This window comes from Vanessa cardui, chromosome 21 (genome assembly GCF_905220365.1).
Source record: "Vanessa cardui chromosome 21, ilVanCard2.1, whole genome shotgun sequence".
Taxonomy (NCBI): Eukaryota; Metazoa; Arthropoda; class Insecta; order Lepidoptera; family Nymphalidae; genus Vanessa; species Vanessa cardui.
The window spans coordinates 10,994,361-11,007,577 of NC_061143.1; the positions used below are offsets into that span (position 1 = coordinate 10,994,361).

The 13,217-nt window shown below is 29.8% G+C and overlaps 1 protein-coding gene across 2 annotated transcripts in view; it reads right to left on the reverse strand.

Annotated features, from left to right (window-relative positions):
* The window catches only part of LOC124538934, a 58,898-nt gene extending 48,003 nt beyond the window's left edge, over positions 1–10,895 (reverse strand). The window contains exon 1 of one of the 2 annotated variants that reach the window (XM_047116206.1): positions 10,484–10,895. In XM_047116206.1, the coding sequence (XP_046972162.1) occupies positions 10,484–10,541 (58 nt within the window). In that variant the 5' untranslated portion in view covers positions 10,542–10,895. The remainder of the gene's footprint in view (positions 1–10,483) is intronic. The other variant, XM_047116208.1, reaches the window with a different exon arrangement.
* Positions 10,896–13,217: the final 2,322 nt, after the last annotated feature.

Consider the following 13,217-nt stretch of genomic DNA (forward strand, 5'->3'; position numbering starts at 1 on the left):
TTGCTTATTACTTTAATATATATGTAATACACGATAAATATGTTTAGTTAGATAGTTGTTGATATACATAAATACTATTATAAAGCTAAAAAAATGAGCAGAGTAATAAGGTTACAATTTTACTACTACTAGTTAAAACCAGTACATAATTTCCAATATAATAACACACATATAAACATAACACTATTAATTACCTACTTGAATTATACTTTGTCTATTTAAAAAACAACGGATAAGAATTGTACGCTCTCATAACTTTGTATCGGTCGACTCATTTCACTTTAATTATAACACGACCACCAGTCTTTGATCGAAACTGCCAACTTGACCATGACAAGGGTCACGTGAACAGCTGATTGCAGTTCTTTATGAGTTCTTTATCCTACGTGACATTCGCGAAATAATCTATGCCCTGCCGGCACAACTAAAAGCCATTAAACTAAAAATTGAATTCAAGTTCTTTTTTTAAATTTAAAATCAACTTATACTAGCTCAGTCAATTTCAATGAATTAATTGCTTGTAAATTATTTTCCATTTAAATGTTTATTTATTTGAAAATTAATGGCGCCGACACACTAAGAAGTGTGCACTGGACTCTCCATTTCTCTTATAATTGATACATTGCAGACATATGACTTACGTGTAGGGTTTATGCTTAGCTTGCAAGCTCAAGTAATATTTGCCACCTAAAATAATTACGTATACATGGTATGATCGGATGACCTCCATGCTCGACTCTTTTTGAATTATTATTAAAAAATAGTATGTTGCTAATGTATTCAACATTGAATTTGCAAGTTTATTTCATCACGTGTCAAAGTGCGTACTTGTGATAAATTGTTGGTAAATTTTGTCTTTCATCATCAGCATAAATATTGGTCATTTTACAAATAGAAAGATGTCGCATTTTATGTGCTAAGATGTTTTGAAACGGACCTCTTCGCGGAGACAAACGCTTCGTTTAGCAACAAAGTATTTAATATGCATATTTAATATTTATCACTTATTTACTCTCATAAGAATTATTTACGCAAGAATTTTATTACGTACAAATATTTTTCAAATATATGCGTGTTGGTAAGAATGCTAGCAGCAGTTCCCCGTTGAGTCGAAATTTCGATCTTCTAGGCAAAAAAATAACCAACTAGTGGAGGCAACACAGCGAGTAAAATAAAAATAATTTCTTCTGGCCATCATTTGTTAGGGTTCACGTCTTGGCCATCCAACCACTGGGCAATTACAGTTTTCTCGGAGGATGAATAAGCCACTGTAACTACAGGCACAAGGGGTGTAACATCTTAGTCCTCAAGTTAGATAGCGCATTGGGCATGTGTGAAAAATTAATATTTCTTACAAGACAAATGTTTAATAACTACTGAGTTTCTTGCCGGTTCTTCTCAGTACAATCTACTTTCCGAACCGGTGGTAGCTTCACTTAATTGTTAAATGACGATTCAAAAGTGCTTGTAAAAGCACTTAAAAAAGGATTGCTAACATTTAAAAAAGGATACTTAGCCCACAGTCACTGGTCAGTCATCTTCTGTATCGATTTCATATGCAATTACTAAGACATCATAGCAAATAATGGGGCAACACGTCTTCTTAAATGTTCATTGGTCTGCATTTAAATTTATATAATCGGGTCGTGGGACTTTTTAAAACGCAAGCAACTCTTCGTTTTTTTCCAACTTTTATCCTTGACTTAAATGACTATATATATACTTGTGCGTGGATATAATAATCAGAGGAAAATTATTTATTATTTACATAATATATAAATTTTTAATGCTAAAATAATAGTCTATGTCCTGTCATTCTGTGATCAGTCAAAATCAGGGTACATATGTAGTAAAATTTTATGGTCTGTTGAGCAATCAAAAAATTATATGTAGTTATGTGTTGTGTTGTGTTTCCCAGAAAGCTAATTTCACGTTTATCTATCGGTCGTGCATTTAAATGCTCACCGGTCCTAACGGATTGTCATCCCAACAGATTATAAGAGTAAGATAATGCAACTGGGCTTGTTTACAACATACACATTTGTATTGTAATATTTTAGCAAATTTGGCTAATAGGTCAGCCTATCGGCACAATTTTATTTTCACATATTAAAATTTAGGCTTTTATTCAGAAAAATAACAATGCCATTACATACTACCAACTTACCCGTTGAGTTTCTTTCACCGGTTCTTCTCAGATCAGGGTGTTGGTTTAAACCGGTTTTTTATTTAATTTAACCATCAATAAGTAAGTGTAATGCTTCTATATTGGATAGAGGAATTTTATATGTTTTGATTTAATAAAATTAAGCACAAATAGGCAATTTAAAATATTTTATAATTATAATATGAATAACATACTTACATAAATTAACTGACTACTAAATATTTTTCATTTTGTCCGGTTTTTATTTTGTTCTTGATTTTAACACTGAACATACTATTTACTTATTACTTATAGACACAAAAACAAAAACTATCCAAGATTTAATATATTATCCACGCGGTGAAGATTTATACAGAAACTAGTTTTAGTTCATATTTATATATATATATATATATATATATATATATATATAAATATGAACTAAAACTAGTTTCTGTATAAATCTTCACCGCGTGGATAATATATATATATATATATATATATATATATATATATATATATATATATATATATATATTTAAGCATTTAATGTTGTTAATTCTTATGTTAATAAAAAAAAAGATTTAATATAATATCCCATAACTCTCTGCAAACTAATATTTAACATAACATCAATGATAAGACCATATACTATTATATTCACTATACTCACCATAATCATCACATGAAATACCACTTCCTTAAGGGAAATGATACGTTTCCTTGGCTATTAGCAAAGTCAAATTTTACGGTATGTATTTAGTAATGCGTACAACCCATAAATATGTTTTTTTTAAACGTGATAACTAGATCAGAAATGTATAACCTTCGTGACGTCATCAGCCAAAGGCATTACCACAAAATTGCTTCCCATTACTTAACACACTATATTCCGACGTACAGAATCAAGGTAATGTAAATCCAAAGGTTAAAACGCATAATATAACGTAATAATAATGATTAATTATTTATTCAACGTATAATATTAACAGTTGGTACTTAATCGTATCGGTAAGTAATCGTATATTTTGAGGAAGTAATTTTTGTAATGGTTTGGTATATGAATAATTATTATACTTACATGTATCTTATTATACATATATCTTAAAAAATAATTAAGTTACATTTTTAAGGTATTGCTTGTGGAAGTTATTGAAATAATACTATTGAATAGTAGTATTGAATGAATCCTACTACTCTCCTTAAACAAATGTATTTAAATTCATCTTTTTCAATATGATTTTTTATACATTTCAAATTAAATAATTAATTCTGTGTCAAGGTTATAAATACTATAAAATAAAACATTACGATTCATAGGTAGGTTTACATGAATACAGGTGAAAATACACGGTTTTATTAAATGTATAAGTTTTAACACTTATTTTTTTCGTATTTTAGTACTTTTATTTATATAAAAATGTAGAATCTTACCGTACTCCAATATAGTTTCTGTATATGACACACAAATAACAAAAACAAATTTTAAAACTCTCAAAGTTAATTTAAATTATTATCAATATATATAGTATGTATTTTTTTAAATAATGCTATATCAGGCTAATAAGCCTTATGATGGTTTAGCAAACACACAAGTACACAAAAAATATAAATACTTATTATATTTATTTTGTAATACATCGCTCCTATATAGTAAAACATTTTTTTTTTAATAAAAAGTAACATAATAAGCAAACAAAGTAAACGCTGTTCCCGCGATTTTATGATTATTTTAATACAAATGATATTATCTTAAACGTTTCGCAGATGTAGCAATGTCATACATAAATATAGTAAATATCTTTAATCTTAATCGTTGAACAAGTATCTGAGGAATGTATTTAATTAAAATAAAAATAAACTTTACGATTATCGCGGGTTTTATACATCTAGAAAATATGTAGAAAGCTCATATATGAAAATAGTATATGTGTATTTAAATATTAGTATACTTGAATTTTTTTTTAATTGTGTTTGTCACTTTATATTAATTAAGTATATCTCAACATTCTTTTTCTTAGCATATTAGTTAATTAAATACATTTTATATATCCAACAAAAAAGGGTTAGTGCTAGCCATAAAAATACTCTATATTCCTAGGAGGTCAATATTGCGTCCCACCAAATTTCATAAAATTTTGATAATTGACAAACATTTAAACAGATATATTCGCATTTATAATATCTGTATAGATGTCTTTATAGTTTCCAAACTTACAAAAATATAGTACCTGAAAATATCTTTACTACAATTATATATAATGACTCACGATTAGAACACAACACTATTATAGTTATAATTTTGTATCGCCCAAATTTTGCAAAGGTCACTCTTAGAATATAACATTATTAAGTTTTTTTGCATACATACCTTAATATATTAAATAAGGTCGTAAAGCCTTACCATATCGTATCAATCACTAGCAAATTAACAATTTTTGAATCAAAAATTTCGTTTTCTACATTCTTTCGTTAAAACGGTTCCGAGATCCGAGAATTCGACGGCGAAGTCTAAATTATGCTAATTGGTATGCGACAAAGATGGAATAACTTTCGTTCGCAGGGAAAGTGGAATGGAAATGTGAACGGCTGGTCAAATGTTATGCGTTCGTCGAATGATTTGTCTTACGGAAATTTTTAATGATAACTCAAATATTATGGGAAATTTATTTGCTAAGCATCCTCAAGAGTCGCTGACGAAAGTGAAATGAAAGTACGTTTACTGGATGTTACTTTACTAAGTTAAAGCAATCCTCGGGTTACTCGCGGCTTTGCTTGCGGTTACCCCGGGTTGGTTGTTATGTTTTATGCAATAAACGTAGCCTCCTTCCTTAAAGTTCAAGTTTGCTTCACACCAAATTTCAAAAAAAATGGTTCAATTTTTTGGTCATGAAAGAGCAACAGTTATTTTCACATATAAATGTGAAAATAATAATAATATTCAATCTACATATATAAGATATTAAAAAATATCCGTTAAATCCGTCCGACCTTAAAAATAAATATTTAAAAAAGCTTAATATACAATTACAAGCAGAACACGACAATAGAAAAGACTTCAACGCACGCGCAACTGATAACACGCGTTGCGAAAGCTGAATCTTTTTACGCATCCGATTATGGCGTTAAAAATTTTAATTCACCACGGCTTGCAATCTAAGTGAGTGATTAATTAACCGTAACGACAAGGTAAATTTTGAGCATTAAAAAATTACAATATTATTTTATAGCTTTAAATATGTGAAATATTTATAGGCACGAAAAGTTTAACATTTCAAGGTCAAATTGAGAACAAGTTTTCAATTCCATTACGTATGACATGACATGATAGGCATATATATGTATAATATATAAAAAAGTAAAGTAACAGCCTGTAAATTTACCACTGCTGGGATAAGGCCACTTCCATTATGGAGAGGGTTTGGAACATATTCCACCACGCTGTTACAATGCGGGTTGGTGGAATGCACATGTGGCAGAACTTCAATGAAATTATATCAATGAAATCTCCGAGCAGGAGATGAACTATAAACTCAAATTAAGCACATATATATAGTGGTGCTTGCCTGGGTTTGACTCCGCAATCATCCGTTAAGATGCACGCGTTTTAACCACTGGGTCATCTCGGCTCGGCATGTATATATAGTACTTTTTAATTAGAATGTCTTCTTAAAAATACGTCATTACGTGAGTATTACTTATAATTATTTTCTATCGCAGTGTGCAAAAAAGGTTTTTATATGGGCACATATAGCTATTTAAGTATTGAAAAGGGACGATCAAAGCAATAGAAAACAATAAACTTCATTCGAAGTCACGATTATTAAATGTCATGAAGATATATGTGTGGGAAGAATTAGACATTTTCATTCGCCAATTAAAGTGGGCCCTTCTAAATTGTGTTTTCTATTTTATATTTGGAGAATTTTACGACCAATAATTTGACTAACTTAATAAAAGTATATATATGGAAGAATACGAATTCGTAGAGGCTTAGTTTTGTTTTTTAAGGACAGCGTTCTGCTAATTCTTACATTTAATTACAATTGATCAACACTTACATCAAATTTCAAATCTTCATTTCACAATTAATAACAATTAATAATTTACCATTTTAAATAACGAGAGTTAGTCGATTTTGGTTTTGAATGCGGAGGAATAAGGAACATATTGTTAGAAAAGCCTTGAGCATGGATGTGGACGGATATAGAGGTAGAGGACGACCAAGGAAACGATGGATGGATTGTGTGAAAGAGGATATGGTTAGAAAGAATGTTACTTGTGAGATGACGTCTGGCAGAGAAGTATGGAAGGAGAAGACATGCTGCGCCGATCCCAAATAAAATTGGGATAAGGGTAGGAGGATGATGATGAGTTGATTTTGGTGTTTACAATTTTAGTATAAATTAGATCATTGGGAGATTATACGATGCTTCCAATCACGATTTTATTTGTTTATGATTTTTTTTTGTTTATTACATAAAAACGGGAGAACTATAGAATTACATAAATAAAAAAATCACTGACGAGTTTCAAATTCGTTATTACACAACACCAGAAGGCTTCATGGTTCAGGATTCGATCAAACGAGATGTGTGTCATGTGTCGTGTGCGTTGATGCGTTTTGTACCGTTACAGCAATTTACATCGCGACGGTATTATTCTAGATTTCTAAGAAAATTACAATACGTAACAAATAATGTGTCTCTATTGAACTTGACAGCTATTTGTATGTATAATGCACAGTGTTATCTTTTTGGTTATTTAAATATATGTAGAATTGGACAACTAATCTACACATGTATATAAAAATTATTATATAATCGTATCTAGTTGTCTTATCTGAGAATCCATTTATGAATGAAACATATCATGGAGGTAATTTTATTATACTAGCCTATTATTATACTATAGACTAGAGACCCGCCTCGGCTGTAATGATTTCGATCGCACTGGTGCCATGATATGACATCACAGTAGAAACTTATAAAATTATCAGTGTCTCTTTACTAAAATTTCCATGTATTATATATAGAAACTTTCTTCTCAAATGGCTCTATCTATTAAAAAATCCGTTGCGTAGTTTTAATAATTAAGGCATACATATACGTAGGGATAAAGGGACAGAAAAAGCACCTTTGTTTTATACTATGTAGTGATGAAAATGAAATTTATATTAACTTTCTACAAAATGCTATAAACTGCTCTGGAAAAGGTCCTCTGACACGTTGATCTAATGCGGGTTTTCAGACTTTGGAGATGAACCAACCCTAGATGAAACATAAGCTCAAATTAAGGAAATATCTAGTTTATTAAAGGCCTTACTTAAATATATATTTCAGTACTAATAACACTTAATGTAGAAAACATAACTGCACATATTTTTAGAGGCAATAAAACGTTGTTATATAATTACGTCCCTTTTAGTTAGACATGATTGCCCATTATATATTATTTAGCCAGCTTCGTTACAGGCACAAGGTCTTAGATCTCGTTGTTTGGGGATATTTTTTTAAGGAGTGTTTTAAAGCTTCGAGTTATATTAATACATGTCATTTATATCCACTTAAATGTTACCATTTATGATGATTCTATCTACATTCAAGATGCATTTTTTTCGCGAATATTATTGATCTCAAATAGAGATGTGAACCAATCACATCACGTTAATTCAATATCAATGTTGTTTATTTTGCTTAACTACTTTTGTGGTTTAAATATCCTTTATGTATGCCTCTTGGGCTGGTTCATTGTATGGTCATTTTTATGTAATATAGTCTTAATGTAAATAATTCTTATGATTTCATAAGAATTATTTACATTAAGACGTCGGATAAAGTAAATAATCCCGAAAATAAATAATTATCGTTACAATAAAAATTCTCTAGGATATTTTTTTATTTATTGTACACTTATTGTCTATATATTTTGAAAAGTCACTTGTATGTATTTAAAGAAACACTTCTAATAATTTTCGTATCTTACACTAATTTCCTTATATACTCGTATTATATAAACCGGCACACTATCCCTTCGTATCGCAACCCAGCAATACAACTTGTTTTGCCATTGCAAACCACTGTTAGTAAGTTTGTGGGTCAATTTATACGCTCTTACAAGAGATTCTTAAAGATAGTACATTCAAAAAATCCTTACATACCCATAAATCCCAAGAACGTTATTGTAATTTTTTTATAATTTTTACATGTGTTGTTTTTTAAAAACTTGAAACTAGTTCGTACACGTTATTTTTATGAACAGCTTTATCGAATTGATTACCCATTGATTTAGACTTAGTACCTAAAGGTACAATGAGAAAAATCAAACCATTTGTCCTGTTCTTAATCATGGCATTATATCGTTTATTGACTGTAAGCAATTCGAAACATAATTACTAAGGATATAATGTGTATGTTATACCAATAAAAATATAAAAAAATCATCGTGAAACAACTACTATTTATAGACATAAATAAAAGGATATGAATTTATTATTCAAATTAGATTTAAAAATCGAATTTCAATAATCACTTACAGACAACATTCATATTGAACAAATGTCAATATTTAATCGATTTTGTTAGTAGACGTTTTGATTCACCGTACATCATTCACGCAGTTATGGATCATTGTCATGTTATACTGACAACTTTACTACATTATGATCAATGGAAGAAAATATAGAGATAGGATTAGTAAGGCATAAATGATATTACATTTACATACACTGTATATGTCTCAGAGACCTACGATTACAAACTTTTTTTATGATATAGGTAGGCGGATTAAGAAATGGCTGGTTAAGTGGTCGCCACTGTCATTACACCGCCAATTTGCTACCTTGGTATCTGGAAAGTTTCCCTTGTGCCTGTAGTTATACTGGCTCACTTACAGGCGGTAGAATATCTGATGAGTCGGTGCACAAAGCTTTACCACCAAAAAGTCTTTATAAATGGAGCCAGTTAGGTACTTTACTGAGAAATATACACTGTGAATTGAGTTTTAATTGTATAATGCACTTTGCATTATATTATTAACACATGTAGAGCTTAAAGGAGTTCAATTTGTAAATGTTTTTGTGTCATTCGTTAAAAAATCTAGTTTGTTTTGGAGACTATTTTAAACACATTTTACTGACAGCGCTGATTTTTTTACGTATACGTGTTTTAAAAGTTATTTAAACTCGTTGTTTTGTCTTTTATTCGGCCCCTACATTGACACTGAATTAATTCCTCTATAATCATCTAATGGCTCCGTTTTATGTGTTTATTTGTTAAATATTAAAATAAATGATTATGAATTGTAATTATTTTTAACTGTCTAACTATAAAACTAATAATACAATTTAATTTACATTAAATTTATATCGTTAGCTACTGACCTATTCTGGATTACAAAACATCGCCAATTCCAACGAAATTGAATTCCTATGATAATTCGATCGTTATTATATATTGATATGTTGATGAATACTATTAATGGTGAAACGTAAAAATACAGGAGACCGGTCCACCATTAATAAATTATACATGGGACGTGATCGCTTTCACTTTTAACGGCTACAGGGAAAGCGTAACGATTCGTAAATTTATACACCATAGTATTTAAACACTTTTTTTTTTAATTACTTGGTCACTGTTGAAATGATACATCCTTCGATTTGATATTGGAACTTTTTTTAAAAAGGATTTCCTTAATTACCAAGCGATTATATTTTGATGATTGTATTATTCTACCTAAGTATGCACATTCATTTGTTTTAATATTATTGAGCATACTAAATTTTTATAATATAAAAGTGAAGTTTGTTATTATAGCCTATACTAAAAATCTGTAATAGTATGTCATTTGTAAGCCAGTTATGATACGGTGTTTACAGATAGGAATATAATTATTACTTAGGTGAAATAACATGTTAATTATTTAACAAATACAAAGAGGTTTTTGTTATTTTGTAAAATAGTATGAACGAAATCTACGTTGGTTTTTTTTCGAAAAAACATTGTGTATTGGAAATGAATACATATCCTAAGTACTATTATTATTAGTTTCTTAAAAAAATAATAAAGAAAATCGTAAAGTAAGTACAGTCGGAAATGTGTCATTACATTATATAATTGCACAAAAAATATCAACGTGTTTACGAACTTCATGGTTAAAACCATTAAACCACCTGTTAACTTGTATAAATTTAATTCATATATATTTTTTTCTCATTAAGATCTTGCGTAAAAAAGTTGTTATCAATAATTATAATTAAAATAAGTATATCTTTAAAAAAATAATTTCAACGATAAAAAAACAAAGGTAATATATATTTTACTAAATTGAACTCACCTATTGATACAGCCAATAAAAATAATAATCCACAAAATACATTCTGCGAAGGCTTCATTTTTAATATAAAGTTTGCACTTTCACTGAAAAATCACTTTTGAATACACTTTAGTAATGTACACGAACCTTTACCATATATGTTCATAAAACTTTAACAACTAGAGGAAATATTCATTTTTATTCACATAAGTGCACAATATATACCCGTAATCAAAACATTGTTTTTATTTAACAAACGTCAAAAAGATCGCCTCGAAATGGCGCCGAGTCAAATATTTCCCGCGCATCGGGCCCTCTCGTTCGAAAGTCAAACGTCTACTGCGCTTGTTACTGTCCAGTCAGGTGCATGTAAACGGAACAATCACTCGGCGGATTTAAGAATTCATTAATTGATAGAGACATTTTTAATACTGGAACGACTTTTGAAATTGGCCGTGTAATAAAATTTACACACGCCAGCTATGCACGCACACAGTGTGATTGATTTCGTGACGGTAAAGATTGGAAACCTGTGGGCTAATAACTCTTACTCATGAACTCTTACTTTATTGAGATATATTGAATTAAAGTTTTGATTTTATTCGTTTTAAGTCATATTCCTTTAAAACTAGTACCTGGACTTATTTAATATTTCATCTGCAGATTGGAAAATTAATAAATGATATTACGTACGACATATACAAATAATTTACAAAGTTTCAAATTTATAACGTAATATTTAATTAATCTTCTTCTATTTACTCCTACTCTATTGTTTAATATGTTAAAAGTTAACAAAAATCTATCTTATCTATCTTTGCCAACAGACTGGCATTGAATGGATATGAACGATCTAAATCATTCTGTATTATTAGCCTTTAACATTTTCAATCCCAAATTAAGACCGTATAATGTACTTTTCTAATGGTCCAATCAGAGATAACCGTATTAGTTAATTGCATTTAAATTGCAATACATATACATTAGTAAACAGAAATTTCCCGTCAATTTTTAGGTACCTTAATAGGTAAGCTTAAATCCTATCATAGATAAGAGCCGGGTACATGTCTCAAATATTCTTTACAATTAGAATTTTCACATTTGACATATTTAAATATATATTGACGAACAGCCATTGTAAAAACAGAGTTAAATATTGAATGTAAATGATTTTACAAATAAAAATTAAACAAACGACAAAAAATTATAGAATAATGAATCTTCAAGTAAAAAAAAACTGGAGGGAGTAGAAAAACCTCGCGTCGCGAGTTGTTAGGCATCTCGCCGATGGGCAAGTCTGAGACCATTACTGAAGCGCCACAGGTCTTTAAGTGACCAAATAGATACTTTCATGTTATATTTACATATATTTTTTATTTATTAATTTATAGAGTTTAACCATTTGTGACTATGTCGCTCTATTAGTTACACTATAACTTTTTACATTTTTATTTTCTTAAACGTAGACATTTGTTTGTTAATTTGTACAATAATTTCGCTTTATTACTCCTTAGGAAATATATGCATATGTTTGTAATATATCAATACACACATGAATCCTAAATGATTCTATGATTCAATACATTTTTTAAAAGGAGGTGCTCTCCTATTTGCGATTGTCAATTTAATTCAATCCTCATTATTATTGGATTTTTATTTGTAGGTTCATCGTCATTCTCCTATTGTTGAATATATTGTTGAAAGAAAATCAAGTGACGTCACCGGGCACGACGAAGCGTTACAGAAGATATCTGACAGGCAGGCAGGCGACGGCCATATTAGTTGAGACATAAAAAGATTGATTTCAGTTGCATGTTTAAAGTATTGTTTTATGTTCTTGTTATTTTTATTAAATATAATTATGTTTGTTTGTGAATAGTCTTTTTGTGAATAGTATAGTGATTTACCTAATAATTTTCTTTTTAATTCGATCGAAACAATCGCTCTGTTAGACTTATCTCTCTAAGACATATTTTACTGCAATTACGTACAAACATGGTTTTAACTTATTTATTATTTCAACATACACTACAAAAAAAACAAAAAAGCAACAGCATTAACTTATACATAACAAAAAGTTGGATGAAACAATATTGTATTACGTGGGCTGAAAATTCCCGGGCCTAACACAATAATTGCGCTAGTTTTTTCTTGCATTCGCCTCTTTTTCAGGTAGTAATAACCTTAACAGCTATTAAAATTTCATGACAATCTATTCATTCGTTTTTGTGATATTGAGCCAAGAGTAACGCTACTTTTGTTATTTTCAAAGCAAGGGATCGAAAACAATTTCGTGTTTTAATTTGATGCTGCTTTTTGATAGGAAAAAATATCGTTCAGGCAAATAAATGGCTTGAAAAGTGTTATAGAGACTCTGCTCCATCAGAAACAGTAATAAAACGTTGGTTTGCTGATTCCAAACGTACTGGACATCCAAATAAGGTGCTAACATCTCCATGGTCGAGTGGTGTGTACACCGGTTTTCATGGGTACGCCACTCTGAGGTCCCGGGTTCGATTGCCGGCCGAGTCGATGTAGATTACCATTAGTTTTCTATGTTGTCTTGGGTCTGGGTGTTTGTGATACCATCGTTACTTCTGATTTCCATAACAAAAGTGCTTCAGCTACTTACATTGGGATCAGAGTAATGTATGTGATGTTGTCTCATATAAAAAAAAAAACATAAAAAATTCGTCCAAAAAATAAAAAATAAAATCGTTTTGAATGATCGAAAAGTGAAGTTGAGTGAGTTAGC